Source organism: Amblyomma maculatum, chromosome 2 (genome assembly GCF_055883805.1).
Source record: "Amblyomma maculatum isolate TAMU_Amacu chromosome 2, ASM5588380v1, whole genome shotgun sequence".
Lineage (NCBI taxonomy): Eukaryota > Metazoa > Arthropoda > Arachnida > Ixodida > Ixodidae > Amblyomma > Amblyomma maculatum.
Genome location: NC_139345.1, coordinates 212,921,869 through 212,935,826, shown reverse-complemented (window position 1 = coordinate 212,935,826; position 13,958 = coordinate 212,921,869). Strand labels below are relative to the sequence as shown.

At 49.0% G+C, this 13,958-nt stretch overlaps 1 protein-coding gene and 1 pseudogene across 1 annotated transcript in view; one reads left to right on the top strand and one right to left on the bottom strand.

Moving 5' to 3' along the window:
- The window catches only part of LOC146201245 (uncharacterized), a 196,916-nt gene that overhangs the window by 146,711 nt on the left and 36,247 nt on the right, over nucleotides 1-13,958 (top strand). The window contains exon 6 of the mRNA XM_084593005.1: nucleotides 10,021-10,141. Coding sequence (XP_084449131.1) covers nucleotides 10,021-10,141 — 121 coding nt within the window. The remainder of the gene's footprint in view (nucleotides 1-10,020; nucleotides 10,142-13,958) is intronic.
- LOC146201248 (uncharacterized) lies at nucleotides 2,032-3,644 on the bottom strand (annotated as a pseudogene).

The following is a 13,958-nucleotide window of genomic DNA, read 5'->3' as shown; positions in this document are numbered from 1 at the left end:
ACCTGCTTTTCCTAGAACCAGTGCCATAGTCACCTATTGCCTGGTCTCCTGCCTGCCTTTTCCCTACCTTGGCATTTAAGTCGCCATTAGTACAGTATACTGCGGCTTTACTTTTCGCATTGCCGATTCTACATCTTCGTAGAAGCTTTCAACTGCCTGGCCTTCATAACTACATGTAGGTGCATAAGCCTCTACAACCTTCAGTTTATACCGCTTATTAAGCCTAATTACGATGCCTGCCAACCTCTCATTAATACTATAGAGTCCATCTATATTACCCGCTATTTACTTATTGACAAGGAAACCTACTCCTATAGTTGTCGCCTCTCCGGTAAACCTCCATAGCACAGTATACATGCCCATCCTTCAGTACAGTGTATGCCTCATTCGGCCTCTGAACCTCACTAAGCCCTATGACATCCCTATTTATATCCTATAGTTCCTCTAACAGCTGTGCTAAACTAGCTTCACTAGCTAGGGTTCTAGCGTTAAACGTTGCCAGGGTCAGTTTCCAATGGCGGCCTGTCCAGCGGAGCCAGGAATTGTAAGCACCCCCTGCTGCGTCACAGATCTGACAGCCGCCGTGGTCAGTTGTTCCGCAGCCGCTGGTGACTGAGGGTCGGGGGTTTATGAAACTTATGAGAGGTTGCGGTCAATTACTGCACCAGGGTGGCCGTTCTGGTGCAGTAATTGACCGTTCTGGTGAGGGAGTGCGTTGCCGGAGGTGTTCACCGGCATCAGGTCGCACCCGAAACCTGTTTATGCAATTCCATCGACACGCGGATATTTTTTTAATCCGGTGGAGAATTGCGCGGCACCAGGATTTGAGCCCCGGTCCTCTTGCATGCGAGGCGGATGTTCTACCGCTACGCCACCGCTGCACCTCGATTCCAATTCTGCCGAGAAAGAGTCGCTGCGTGCGTCTCTCTTTGTTTAGACGGGCGAGGCGGCGTTTCAGTGTCCGGTTCCAACGCTGCCGTTTCCAGCGTCGTTCTAGGCTGCCTTTAGCCACCCATAAATGCAGGAGGCGGGAATCAATCATGTCACTTGGGCAGTCATCTGGTAGGGGACAAGTTACTGATTTGACATCGCTTTGTAGTTGTTTGGACCATTCAGTTATGTCAATAATGGGGGCGTAGGCGCGGGCTGGTCTACACTTTCGGAAAGAATCCCACTTCGTGAAAGTTGAACCTCTGGGAGGCCTACAGGGCAGCTGAATGTTTAGAAGAATTTAAATGATATAATGGTCACTTCCTAGATTCTCTTGTGTATTGCACAAAGTCGCTTGAAGGAGACAATGTGCGAAAATAAGGTCTGGTGTAGTGTCTCTACAGACACTGGTTCCCGTGCGGCTAGGAAAGGTAGGGTCAGTGAGAAGAGAGAGACCGGTTTGTTGCGCGGCTAACCAGAAGCGACGTCCTTTAGGTGTGTCGTATGCAGGTAAGCGTTAAAGTCTCCAACAACGAGTAAGGGATACCTGTTAGCTACGCGCTTCGCAAGTGTAAACAGCCGTTCATAGTTGTTTTTAGGGCACTTAGGATGACTGTATACATTTAGGATGAAAAAACTTTTCGCTCGAGTGTGTTGTGGCACAAGTACAATTAGAAGATTATCAATGTCGGTAATCGCTAGGGTATGTGAGGTGGTGGCGAGAGAGTGACTAACTAAAGAGGCTACTCGAGAGGGAGCAGGAGATGTAGGCAGAATAGGTGTATAGGCGAAGAAGGTGAGGGGGTTGGAGGGTTCCTGTAGAGCAAGGATGTCGGATCCCTTGGCGCAGGACAGCAGTTCATGGACTACATGACGCTTCTAGCCAAAGCCCCAGCAGTTTCACTGCTAAACAATAAGATTACGGTTTCGATATGCCATCATGAGAACATATCGGAGGGGTATTCAAAACGGAGGGGTGGCATTCATGAGCTATAGCAGGGAGAGCATTTTCCTATCCTCCTGCTGCTTTGGGTTTTTGTGCGCTTTGGAATACGGGTTGCGTAAGTGTTGAGTATCAGAGAATTCTTGGATTAGGACATCTTATTTATGATTAAGAACAGCGTTGTCTTGCATTATGCGGATTTCTGCATCTTTGAATGTTGCACATTCCTGATTGATGTGAGTTATGGCTTCCTGTAATTTTGCCTCAAATCGAGCAGCAAACGACTCAAGTAGGGTTGTCCAGCCATCTAGTGATTTGGGGGTTGAGTGAGGGGTCGTTATACAAGGCGTAGTATTTGTAGCGGGTTCCGTGTCAGCTTCCATTGCTTGTGAATCAGGAGGGGAATTAGTGTTTGAGATTTTGGACAAGGTATCGGCGGTGGATACGTTAGGTGGGGAAGACTGAGATGCGGTAGTTGTGGGAGAAGGAAGTTTAGATCCAGTGGCAATGGCACTTATCTGGGCTTCCGGTCTGGCGATGTGTTGACGAAGGGCGGCGGCTTCTGCTCGCGCTGCTGTAGCTTCCGCTTTCGCTGCCGCTGCCTCCTCCTGAGATTTCGCTGAAGCGTGTTGTAGACGGGTAGTCGGTGTCATGGATGTTTGATAGGGTGAAGAGGCAGACTTCCAAGCTTGTTTTATCGGCGCTGTCTAGGCCTGCTTATGCTGGTTGGGCTGGTTGAGTTCGCACAACTGGGGAAAGTGGTCCTTGGGTGCGTCCGATTCTTGTAGCTGCGTTCGTTGCTGGCTTGATTGCTTGCGTGGCTGGTGAAGGCTGCGTCCTTTACGCGATCCCGTGCCGGTAAGGTGAGGACCCTCGCACAGAATGCACTTGGGTGTACAACGCTGGTCTTGCGGATGCTGCGTTCCACAGCGGGGACAGAGATTGTTCTTGGGGCTTGGGCATACGTCGTGACGGTGACCCGGCGTTCTACAGTTGGTGCAGGCGTCCGGGCTGCCGCGGAATGGGGTGCAGCGGTGGATGGCTCCCATGTATTTGATGGAATGCAGCAGTGTGGTTGCGTCAAAGATGATTAGAATGAATGCGTCTTGCCCATGCGCCGGGCGGCTAGTATGATGTGCTCTGGATTTCATCTGACCAGATCTTGATATAGTTGCGTTGGGCTCTCGTCGTCATAGGCGTTTGTGATGACACCTCTGGTAGCCCCCGGTGGGAGTGCCACGTAGGCCACGCATGGGTAGGCTCACTCTCCAATGGTAAGGAAGGTCAACGTCGTGAGTGTCTCGAGTGTTGGGATGTGGGTCGTTGCCACGGTGAACGTATTGTTGGTCGGGTGAATGCGCAGGCAGAAGTCCTCTGGTAGTGTGATTTTGAGCTCGATCTGCACTGCTTTCCAGAGTCGAGGTGTTGGAATATCTCGAAGTCGCAGTTCACCGCGCGGTCGAACGATTACTCGAGCAGCATTGGGCGGGAGTGATGGCAGCTGTTTGCTGCGCTGCACTGTGATGTAGGCCTCCTTGGTCGCAGGCGGAAGGCGGGCCCCCTTCTTGCTGCTGCCGGTTGTAATCGCACCTCCATGGAACGCTTGCTGAGCGTTCAGGTGAAGTGCCTCGCTTGTAGCGCTGCCGGAGTGGTGAGGTAAGCTCGTTGACGTGGCTGGTCTTGAGGCATAGGCTTTGTATATAACTGGCGTCCAGTCGCCAGACTCGAGCTCTTCTGCGACTACGGTGCGACCTTCAACCGTTACTCCCATGGTAACGGCCAGTGTCATCGTCACTGTCGGCAAGGGATCGGAGTTGGGTTAGGCGTAGCTCGGCGGCTGAGCGCCTTAGTCCAATCTTCGCATATATAGCCGAATGTCGCCCAGAATGGGCGACTTCCTCAAGGTAGGCTTCCTTGTCTTCCTTGGGCGTTTATGTCTCTTTCCGAGCAGATAAGTGACCGTAGGAGATAATGGGTAGGAACAGCACGCACCGTTAGCAGGAGCTGTCGTTGCAGGCATCCGCTCACGATGGCCCCCTAGCGGCGTCCTAGACAAGAACTAATTTCACTACTGTGCCGGAGTACCTGGGTTCTAACCCGACCGCGGCGGCTGCGTTTCGATGACGGCGAAACTAAGAGGTGTCCGTGCGCTGTGCGATGTTGTTGTGGCTGCAGGAAGAAGCAAAAAAAATGCAGGGTCTGCTACTGGCTCTGTAGCTGAGCCACCTCCGCTGCCTCGTACGGACAGAAGAGAAAATAGAGAAGAAAGAAAAAGAGGGAGAGAAAGACGCGCGCCTCAACAACAGCCGTCGTCCGCCACCGAAGCGGTGGCGGGTGCAATGACGGCCTACAACAGAAAAATTCGGTGGCTGGCTAGCCCCCGCCGAAAGCGGCGTTGACCTACTATCCCAGCTCCATAGAGCCAGGAACTCTCCCGTTTTCTAGCGCACGTTAAGATCCCCAGGTGGTAGAAATTACTCCGTAGCACGGCACCTCTTTCTCTATTTCCACTTTCACTCACAGCCTCCTCCCTTCCCCTACGGTGTGGGTGAGGTGTCTACAGAAACGAGTGTGACAGATACTGCGCCTTTCCCTTCCTTTGTGCCATGCGTGACGTCACTTGTGCTCCGACATACGCCGGCTCACGCGAAGCGCGGGGTTGACTAGTGTAGTGAAGCTTCTCACTTCAAAATATGCGCCAATTTCGTGTCAGAATTCAAGGGCGTTTGCGCAAGACACCTCTCGGAAAAGAATTGCGTCCGTGACATGCAATAATAAACCATCACCATTTCAGAAGCATTTTATTCTGGAAACGAATATGGTGGATATTTTAGAGCAGACTTGCTTACGCTATCAATAGTATGTGCGTTTGTGAATTAACGAATCGGTCCAAAGAAAAAAGTTGCAGTTATGTGAGGAATGAAAAGCGCGCAGTGGTTGAGGACACGAGAAAAAGAACGACGGAACGCACGTCTTTTCACCCTCATTCATTGCAAGTGTTTATTACTAACATGCTATACCGACATCCCCAATCTGCCGTCTTAGTTCCAATTCAATTCTTTTCGTACATCAATTTTAGTTGTGTGAGAGTTATGCAACGTTGATGTTGCAGAAGTATTGAGGGCAACTCGGACGCGCAACGAAACGTTTCAATTTAGGTTGGCCTTTCACTCGCTTCTCGTGGTTGTGGTTTAACATCGATGCGGAACAACATTTTTTACGATAGCAAGACCGTTAGTGTAAAAATACTTCGAGCCTTTTGAGCTCTTGCTTTTACATTAACACCATATAACTGATTGCCCATTGTTCAGGAAATCCGACGTTGTAGGTATCGGCGTTGAAGGTATAATTACACACTAAACATGAAATACACGAAAAGGAGCACTAACGGCGTGCCATCCGCTTTTTAACTCCCCATGGGAACGAACTCCGGATCACATGGCCTTGTCAACCCCGAAGACACTGGTTTTCCACGGTGCCCTAACGGAGTTTTGACGGAGCTCTGAATCCACGATTCTAGCGGCGTATAAAAAAAAAAGAACGTATGGCAATTGAGATCGAGAAAGGCCGAATTAATGCTGCGTTCCGTAAGCATACGCCAGTGGAAAGTACGCCTCTGCGTATTTCTTTCATGAGTTTCGCTTTCAAAGCGGCAAGTTTTGTTTTCGGCGAGAGATGCACTCAACAGCAGACGGTGCAAGCATCGTGTTGCACGCCGAGTGAGGCCGAGGGTGCCGACCGTGGTGGTGACAGAGTCGAGTGTAATGCCCTTAATTTTGGCGCATAGACGCGCCCGGTCAGTGTCCGGTGTACTCACCGTTACTGAGTTGTTTGTTGGATGGATACGGACTTGATCAACCGTAACTGCAAGGTGCTTGTCAATTTCGGCAGCGTCGGAGAGGGCGAGTGCCAAGTTGGCAGGTCCGACGGCGTTGAGATCAATGGTGCCCTGCGGACGAAGCACAATTTTGTAGGCTTCGCTTGGCAGGCAAGGAAGTGGTCGTTTGTTGGTAGGCGGAGGCGGACGTCCGCGTTTCTGCGCTTGGTTGGTGGCCGATTCCTGGACCGGCGTTTGGGGTATCGATGCTGCATCTCCAGCGCCGCCCATGTGCCGTCGCCGACCTCCGCGGCCGTGATGTCTGTACCGGTGACTGTTTAGTGCATCTTCGCAGCAAAGAAATGTCGGCTATGAACGTGGCACAGCCACGGTAGGGAGTATAGGGAGCACCCTAGGCGCTCGCAGCCGTGAGGCTTAGTTCCAGACCTCGGCCACGAAGTAAAAGGTCCGTAGTAGGCACAAACTTGTCTCACTGGTTGATACTCCCACAGGTTTTGTCAATCGGTTGTTGAGCACTTCGTGCCATAATGGCAACGGATGTCGGCGTTGAACCGTTGAAATGTTCGGAACAATTGCGGAGCTCATAGGACGCTCGCATCGGTCGCCAATTGCTCCTCCATGGTGAGCTCGGCTAATGGATACGTGAGCGGTGGCACCTTCGCGTCAGCCTCCAAATATTTCCAAGTGCGACTGAGAATGAAAAGATGCCTGCGCGGGTTCTTCGCTTGAGTGGTCGATCTGAACGCTGTGTTTGCGTTTACTTTGCTCCGACTCGACGTCGTTGTATGCCTGCTTTGTCGCGCTCCAGGCCTGCAGAATATTTCTGCCTTGATGTGGCAGTCCTGAAGGCTATGTATGAAACCCAGTCTTGTGTCTTTCTGGGCGGAAAATATCGTGTTTTGGAATTTGTCTTTTTGTGCGAAAAATCTCGTTTTTTTCGTTTGTCGTCTTAATCATGTCGAGCCCGCAGTCAAGAGCGCTTGGGGTTGCTACAGAACAAAAGGGCGTATTAGAGCAGGTATACAGTTTTAAGGACTCGTTGCTTTTGTCATTTGCATGATTCTACGTATACGTTCGAACGACGCATCGTTAGTGCATTGTCAGGAAAGTACCTGCGTTAAATGTTTCCGAGCCCAGATAGAGAGAGAGAGAGTAAACTTTATTTCTTTAACGGAATAGAGTGGGTTGTTTTCTTCAAGATACCATTGGCTTGGGTTGCCTCCCGTGCCCTGGTGAGCAGGCTGCGCTGCTCAGAGAGACCCGCGTGGGCCAGCTCTGCCTCCCACTCCGCTTGGCTGAGTGCTCGAGCTTTATATTTCTGTAATTGCTCTTTGTAGTTCCATATTGCGTGAAGGATGTCCGAGACTTCACCGCATGTTTGTGCTACTTTGCTAGGTTTGGGAATGTCCTAGCCTGTATGTTCCTCCAGGTTACTGCCTCCTGTCTGCTGAGGTCTTTGTGCGGTTCTGCGTATCGTTTTCTTTCTAATTTTACGTATTGTGTTAGTTCCCCCTATGTGAGAGGGCTTGATGGCTCTGGGGCAGCTGGCGCAGGTGCCCGGAAAGTATGCCCTCGGGCTATCCTCTCGGCAGCCTCATTGCCGTCGATTCCCTCGTGTGCTGGTATCCACAAGGTTGTGTGCTTCATGTTGCCCATCTTTTTTTTTCTGCTACATTATTCGGTGAGCCTGTTTTCATACGCGTCCCAGGAGGAAGGCACCAGCTCACGCGCTTTGTGCTAGTCTCCTCATATGTCTGCACTGATATTTGCTGTTGCCAGTGGAGATAGCTTTTCGGCATTTTTATTCAATTAGGCAATTTCAGTGGTAATTATCTTTTTTTTTTCAGTGCATACATGTAACGTCTGCAGCCATTAGGAACCTTCTTGCCTGATCGCCTAACTGGGTGCACGCAATGCTAGAACTTATTGTTTAGAATTGATCGCTTTTTTTTTAGGCTGCTGTCCCCGGGGGAAAAAAAGTTCCTTCTGTACCCGAAAGGCTTTTTGTCTCATCAGATGTTTGTTTTCTTGGCTTTCAAGCGCAAATTGCCACGGGAGGTAAGAAATTTAATTAGCTCTTTATTCACTCAAGCTTGAAGTTGACTGTTTCCCGTGGAAAATTGCTTCTGAGAATTACGCATCACTGCTATGGAATAAATTTCTCGATGTCTTGGTTTTCTGTCAAACAAAATTGCTTTTTTATGGCCTTGATTCTTCTTCACATCGTCCCTTTTCCATGTTCACTCATTGTGTTTGGGCATTAGGCACTGATTTTTTTTCTGAAATGCAATTCCGCAGTCCCGAGCATAGCATTGGAAAACGCGTTATAGCTATCAAACTTTTGTTGCGCCTTAGCGAACGAAAATTAGGAAGCACTTCGTAAACATTTGTTACCTCATGCCACTGTTGCATTTGCGCGTGAAACTACAGAACCGTCGTATTTTCTTTGCGTAATGCATGAGAAACTTTCAAATGCCGAAGCGTGGTGCCTAATATTTTCTCCACAACTTTTCATATTTGCGTTTGCTTTCAGTATCTTTTTTTTTTTCATTCTGCATTCTCATTATTTTATTATTGTGTTATGAGTGCTGTTTGGAATGGAAGGCAAATGTGTCTTTCGGGGTCCAGAAACTTCATGCTGAGCCCGGCCCTATGTGATACGTTTTGCTTTACATATTTTTGAACCCATGTTTAAATAAAAGCTAAATTTTTTACTTGGTTTCCAATGTTACTTCTCCTGTTCTTTGTATGGTTTGTGTAATGTTTTACCGCCGTGCAGTAAGCACGGTAGCGCAGGATCGAAGGTTAATATGGGATGTTTAGACGGCAGCCATTGTCACTGCTGTTATGGTAGATTGAATTTCATAATTACAGAACGCAAACTGCCGCCACGTGCCTTGTTTGTTTCCGTACGATGATAGGCTGCGCTTGGCTACAACGTCGTGAGTATGTATGGTATCACAATGTAGCAAAGCCAGCATTCAGAAGGATGGAAAGGTAGCGATCCGATACGCTTTTCTTTTGACGTGTTCACTCTGTTCCTTGCAGCGCTGCTCCTTCAAAATGTTGCCAGAATATATCAAGCTGATGCACCGCAACACACTTACTCTTCACCACTCCTCTTATTCTACACTCAAGTACATCTTCTCATCATCCTCTCCTTTGCCAAGGGGATATTGGCACTTTCTTCCCCATAGAACATAAACATCGTCCAAGCATGGCAGTCACAAATTCTACACTCACTTGCTTCTCCACACCTCTGCTTTGCCCAGAAGCTAATACTACACTGGGCAGTCACAAAGTCCACCACATAGTCACATAGTCACACACTAATAACCACCACCACACATGTGCAGTAGGACATGTCCATCCACAACACATCACTTGTGAAGGGAAGAGTCGGGGTAAGATGGCGCGCGAAATTTTAGAGGCGTTCTGAATACAGAAGAAAGAAGACAGACGTATTAGTGAAGCTTCGCTGACTTTACGTAGAAAAGAATTTGCTTTTATTGAGGAATCTTCTTGAGTAATGCAAAGAATCGAGTTTATTATCGAGCCTAGAGCTGTTATTCTTAGACACCTCTCACATATTGTGGCCATGGTAGTTTAAAGATTCTTTTTTCGCTCAAGTACACGGACTTCGTTGCTTCGTAGACATGTTGGCAGGTTACAGTTTCTTCAATACATAGGGACTTAATAAGTGATGTATTTTGGATGGACATGTTGACAGGTTTTAGTTTTTCAATACATAGGGACTTCCCAAGTGATGTGTTGTGGATGGACATGTCTTACTGCACATGTGTGGTGGTGGTTATTAGTGTGTGACTATGTGACTATGTAGTGGACTTTGTGACTGTCTAGCGTGGTATTAGCTTCTGGGCAAAGCAGAGGTGTGGGGAAGCAAGTGAGTGTAGAATTTGTGACTGCCATGCTTGGACGATGTTTATGTTCTATGGGGAAGAAAGTGCCAATATCCCCTTGACAAAGAAGAGGATGATGAGAAGATGTACTTGGGTGTAGAAGATGAGGAGTGGTGAAGAGAAAGTGTGTTCTGATCCATATTACAGTTGGTAGTGTGCGCGTGTGTTGTGTCTCTTCGCTTGGGTGTGTGTTTGTTGTGCCACATTTCTGGGTGTTACAAGTCATTTAATCCGGTTTGGGTGGATTCGTGCTTAATGTGTATGCTTTCAATCTTGGTGAAACGATCCAACGAACGCTTGGCTCCATTGCTTGAGGCCCTGTGACCGCCAATAGCCCGAAGCCTATGCACACGCTAGGCTGTTTGAGCGAGTGATGTGTGTCATTGCAGACTTGTGGAGAAAGTGATCTTCGAGACGCAGCAGCTGCGTGTCTCGGCGCAACTGCACTCGGTGCGCTTTCCCAACCCGTACCAACCACACAAGGAGGCCGTCGAGGGCGACATCTTTCTGGTGAGGAGGCCCACACAAGAGGGGCCAACTATTTTAACTATTTAGCCCTGCCAAGGAATGGATAAATGATAGCCTGCTGCGTAGATGATGCAAGGAGAGAGTGTCATTTACACGCTAGGAAAATATGCTGGTAAACGCTGCTTACTGATATGTACTTGGGTCGTTGTGAAAGGTGCGTACACGCGCTTTTATACTTTTGGTATGACGAGAGCTGCAACAACGCTTATCAGTAGTGTCAGTTTGGTTGGTTGGGGTGGTTGGTGGCGCGGTTGGTTTTGTGGCGGTTCATTTTGCCTGAATAAAATATATAGAATAAAATTTAAACGCATTTCATCAACAGTATATTTATAGACTATCTAAACATTCTGTTGGTAAAAATTTTCGTTTCCTGTTGTCTATGAAAATCCATAAAAAGTCTTACGTTTTTGTATAGATAGCATTCCTTTGAGTTTTCTTTGTGTGTCGATTACAGCAATATATATATATATATATATATTGTCACGTAGTGGTGACGAGGTCGACGACACAAATGAAGGGTCGATGACTGCACTAAAGAAACTCTTTATTTGGGCTGACTTGCGCCCGCAAAACAACTAAGCAACTCGGCGGCGGCGATAGAAACAAACGTGCTCGTCGATCGTCGAACAAAGAATACCCGTCACACTCGGCAACGCTCAATTTAAAGGCTGCACAGAACAATCTAGATAACGTCGCAAGCAGCTACCAGCACGGGCTGGAACATTGTGGAAAGACACCCGAGTGGCCGGAACCTTCGAGACAGATCTCGGTGCATCTTGTGCTACAACAAAACTGATAAAGGTGTGACTCGCGGCATCGAGCATTAACAAACAAAGATTACGGAATTGATACGCGGTCCAGAATCAGAGTGATAAGCCTGTATGCCGGCGGCTGTTAAAAAACAACACTGTTTTGAAGGTTTCACGGCATTACTCCCCCCTTAAAAAAACATCGCCTCGATGTTCCAAAACAAAGAAACTCAAACATAAACACTGCAAAGTTTAAACACCACAGATTCTTTAACGCGCGTAATATGGCTTCAGTTGTACAACATGTACAATTTCTGGGCGTGCGCGTCGCCGTTGTGATGCTGACGTTCCGTCGGGAATGACTTCATAGTCCAGTGGTCCGACGCGGCGAATGATTTTGTATGTCCCAAAGTATCGATGCAACAGCTTTTCACTTAGTCCGCGACGGCGAATTGGTATCCAAATCCACACTTGGTCTCCTGTGTTGTAGTCTGCGTGGCCTCGTCTTAAGTCGTATCGTCGGCTTTGGTGTCCGATCTCGGCTCCGTCGTTTCTTCCGATCCGTTCCATGGCCGGGGCATACCGTTATTTTTCGCTGGGTGGCGGTGTCGGCTTGCACTCTGGTCGTGTTGTCGTCGATGTCGTCGTGTGGAGCGGCAATGAAATAGCTGCGTCGTCGTTAGTGGTCGTCGTCGGCGGAGGATCTTCGTCTTTTCGCCGTTGAGCAACCTCACCTCCAAAGGTTGCTGCCTTTAGTTTCCCCTGCGGGGGCTTGGGGACCTTCCGCGCACACTATCATCATAGTTACGTCCTGGCGACGCAAAGCGGGCCCTGTACGGCGATGGAGACCTGAATCGACGGCTTGGTGGCGCAATCTCACCGCTACGCAGATAGTTGTCGATTTCTTGCGGGCGTTCACCTGGGCGTGGTCGTGGAGCGTCGACTGCAAATCCGCGGAGACCGATTCGTCGGTACGGGCAGTGCCGCAGAATGTGGCCGGCCTCACCGCAGTGGAAGCATAATGGCCGGTTGTTCGCTGTCCTCCATGCGTCGCACTTCCTGGGGCTTGTTGGTCGTTGGTAGGCTTGGCGGGCGGGAGCCAAGTTGCGGTTTTCAGGAACAGGCCGGTAGCGGCGAGGGCTCGGAAAGTCATCACGTCGGGGCTGAGGGCGACGTAATGCACCGGCGTAGTTCATCGCTGTTGCTTCTTGTGCTGGAACAGTCGCAGCCGTCGCTTCAGGAACGCCCAGCGCCTGCTGGACTTCTTCACGGACGACGTCCGCGAGCGTCGCCACCTGGGGTTGTTGCGATGATGGCTGCATTCTGCGGAGCTCTTCTCGCACGATCTCCCGAATGATGTCCCGAAGGTTCTCTCCGCTTGCAGATGCGCTGGGGTAGTGGCATGAGTAATCTGGTTGAAGTGGTCGCTCGTAGTGGCGCATCCGGGTGTACGTCTTCTCGATGGCAGACGCTTCCGTTTCAAATTCCGCCACTGTTGTTGGCGGATTTCGGACAAGATTTGCAAAAAGCGATTCTTTGACGCCTCGCATTAAAAATTTGACTTTCTCACCTTCAGTCATGTTAGGGTTAGCACGGCGAAAGAGGCGCTTCATCTCTTCAACGTACGCCAGCACAGGCTCGTTAGGAAGTTGAAGTCTTGACTGAAGGAGGTCCTGGGCTCTTTCTTTTCGGACGACGCTTGAAAAGGCAGTCAGAAACGCTTCCTTGAAAATCTCCCAATCCTTCATAGCTGCCTCATGATTTTCGAACCAAACTCGGGCATGTCCTTGAAGAACAAAGTAGACTTGCCTGAGTTTCGCGGCGTCGTTCCAGCCATTGAATTCTGCAACACGGTCGAAAAGGTCCATCCAGTCTTCTGCATCTTCGTCCGGTCGTCCATGGAAGCAGGGGGCTCACGGGGTTGAACGAAAACAACCGGTGCTGTAGGCTGGGACATTCTCAGCGTCGATGTCTTCCGAAATCGAATGGGGTCAGGTAGCAGACCGTGCTCTGGCTGTAAGCCTTGAAGTCGGCGGCTGGCTCGGTGACCTGTAGGCTGGTCTTCCAGGGCGACAGGAACACGGCTTGGGTATTCGCTTGAAGGATAAAAGGCAGCACCTCCACCAGATGTCACGTAGTGGTGACGAGGTCGACGACACAAATGAAGGGTCGATGACTGCACTAAAGAAACTCTTTATTTGGGCTGACTTGCGCCCGCAAAAGAACTAAGCAACTCGGCGGCGGCGATAGAAACAAACGTGCTCGTCGATCGTCGAACAAAGAATACCCGTCACACTCGGCAACGCTCAATTTAAAGGCTGCACAGAACAATCTAGATAACGTCGCAAGCAGCTACCAGCACGGGCTGGAACATTGTGGAAAGACACCCGAGTGGCCGGAACTTTCGAGACAGATCTCGGTGCATCTTGTGCTACAACAAAACTGATAAAGGTGTGACTCGCGGCATCGAGCATTAACAAACAAAGATTACGGAATTGATACGCGGTCCAGAATCAGAGTGATAAGCCTGTATGCCGGCGGCTGTTAAAAAACAACAAATACTGTTTTGAAGGTTTCGCGGCAATATATATATATATATATATATATATATATATATATATATATATATATATATAAACGTAAAGGAGATGACGCACAATAGAAAAACGGTAAATTTAATCCGACGTATCGGCCGTGGCCGGACATTTGTCAAAGAATGCAGAAATGCAAAGGCCGGACCCCTGCCGAAACGTCAGAATAAAGTTTACCGTTTCCCAACCGTGTGTCACCTCCAGTTGATTTTGTTCGCTCAAACCCCGGCTGCGCGCACCACAATCGTGGCGCTCAAATGCGCTAGTCTCGTGGTATTTGCATTTCGCGGGCTTTCTTTCGAGCCTTAAAAAAAAGATGCATGTGAGACTTTCTTTATCTCAATTAATGGAATTGGGGTTTCTGAATGTGCTCTACAACTATCCAATTGACATTTTTGGTCTAAGGGGAAAATTTGGTAAGTTAGAAAAAAACGTAGTTAGCTAATTAAGTGATAACAA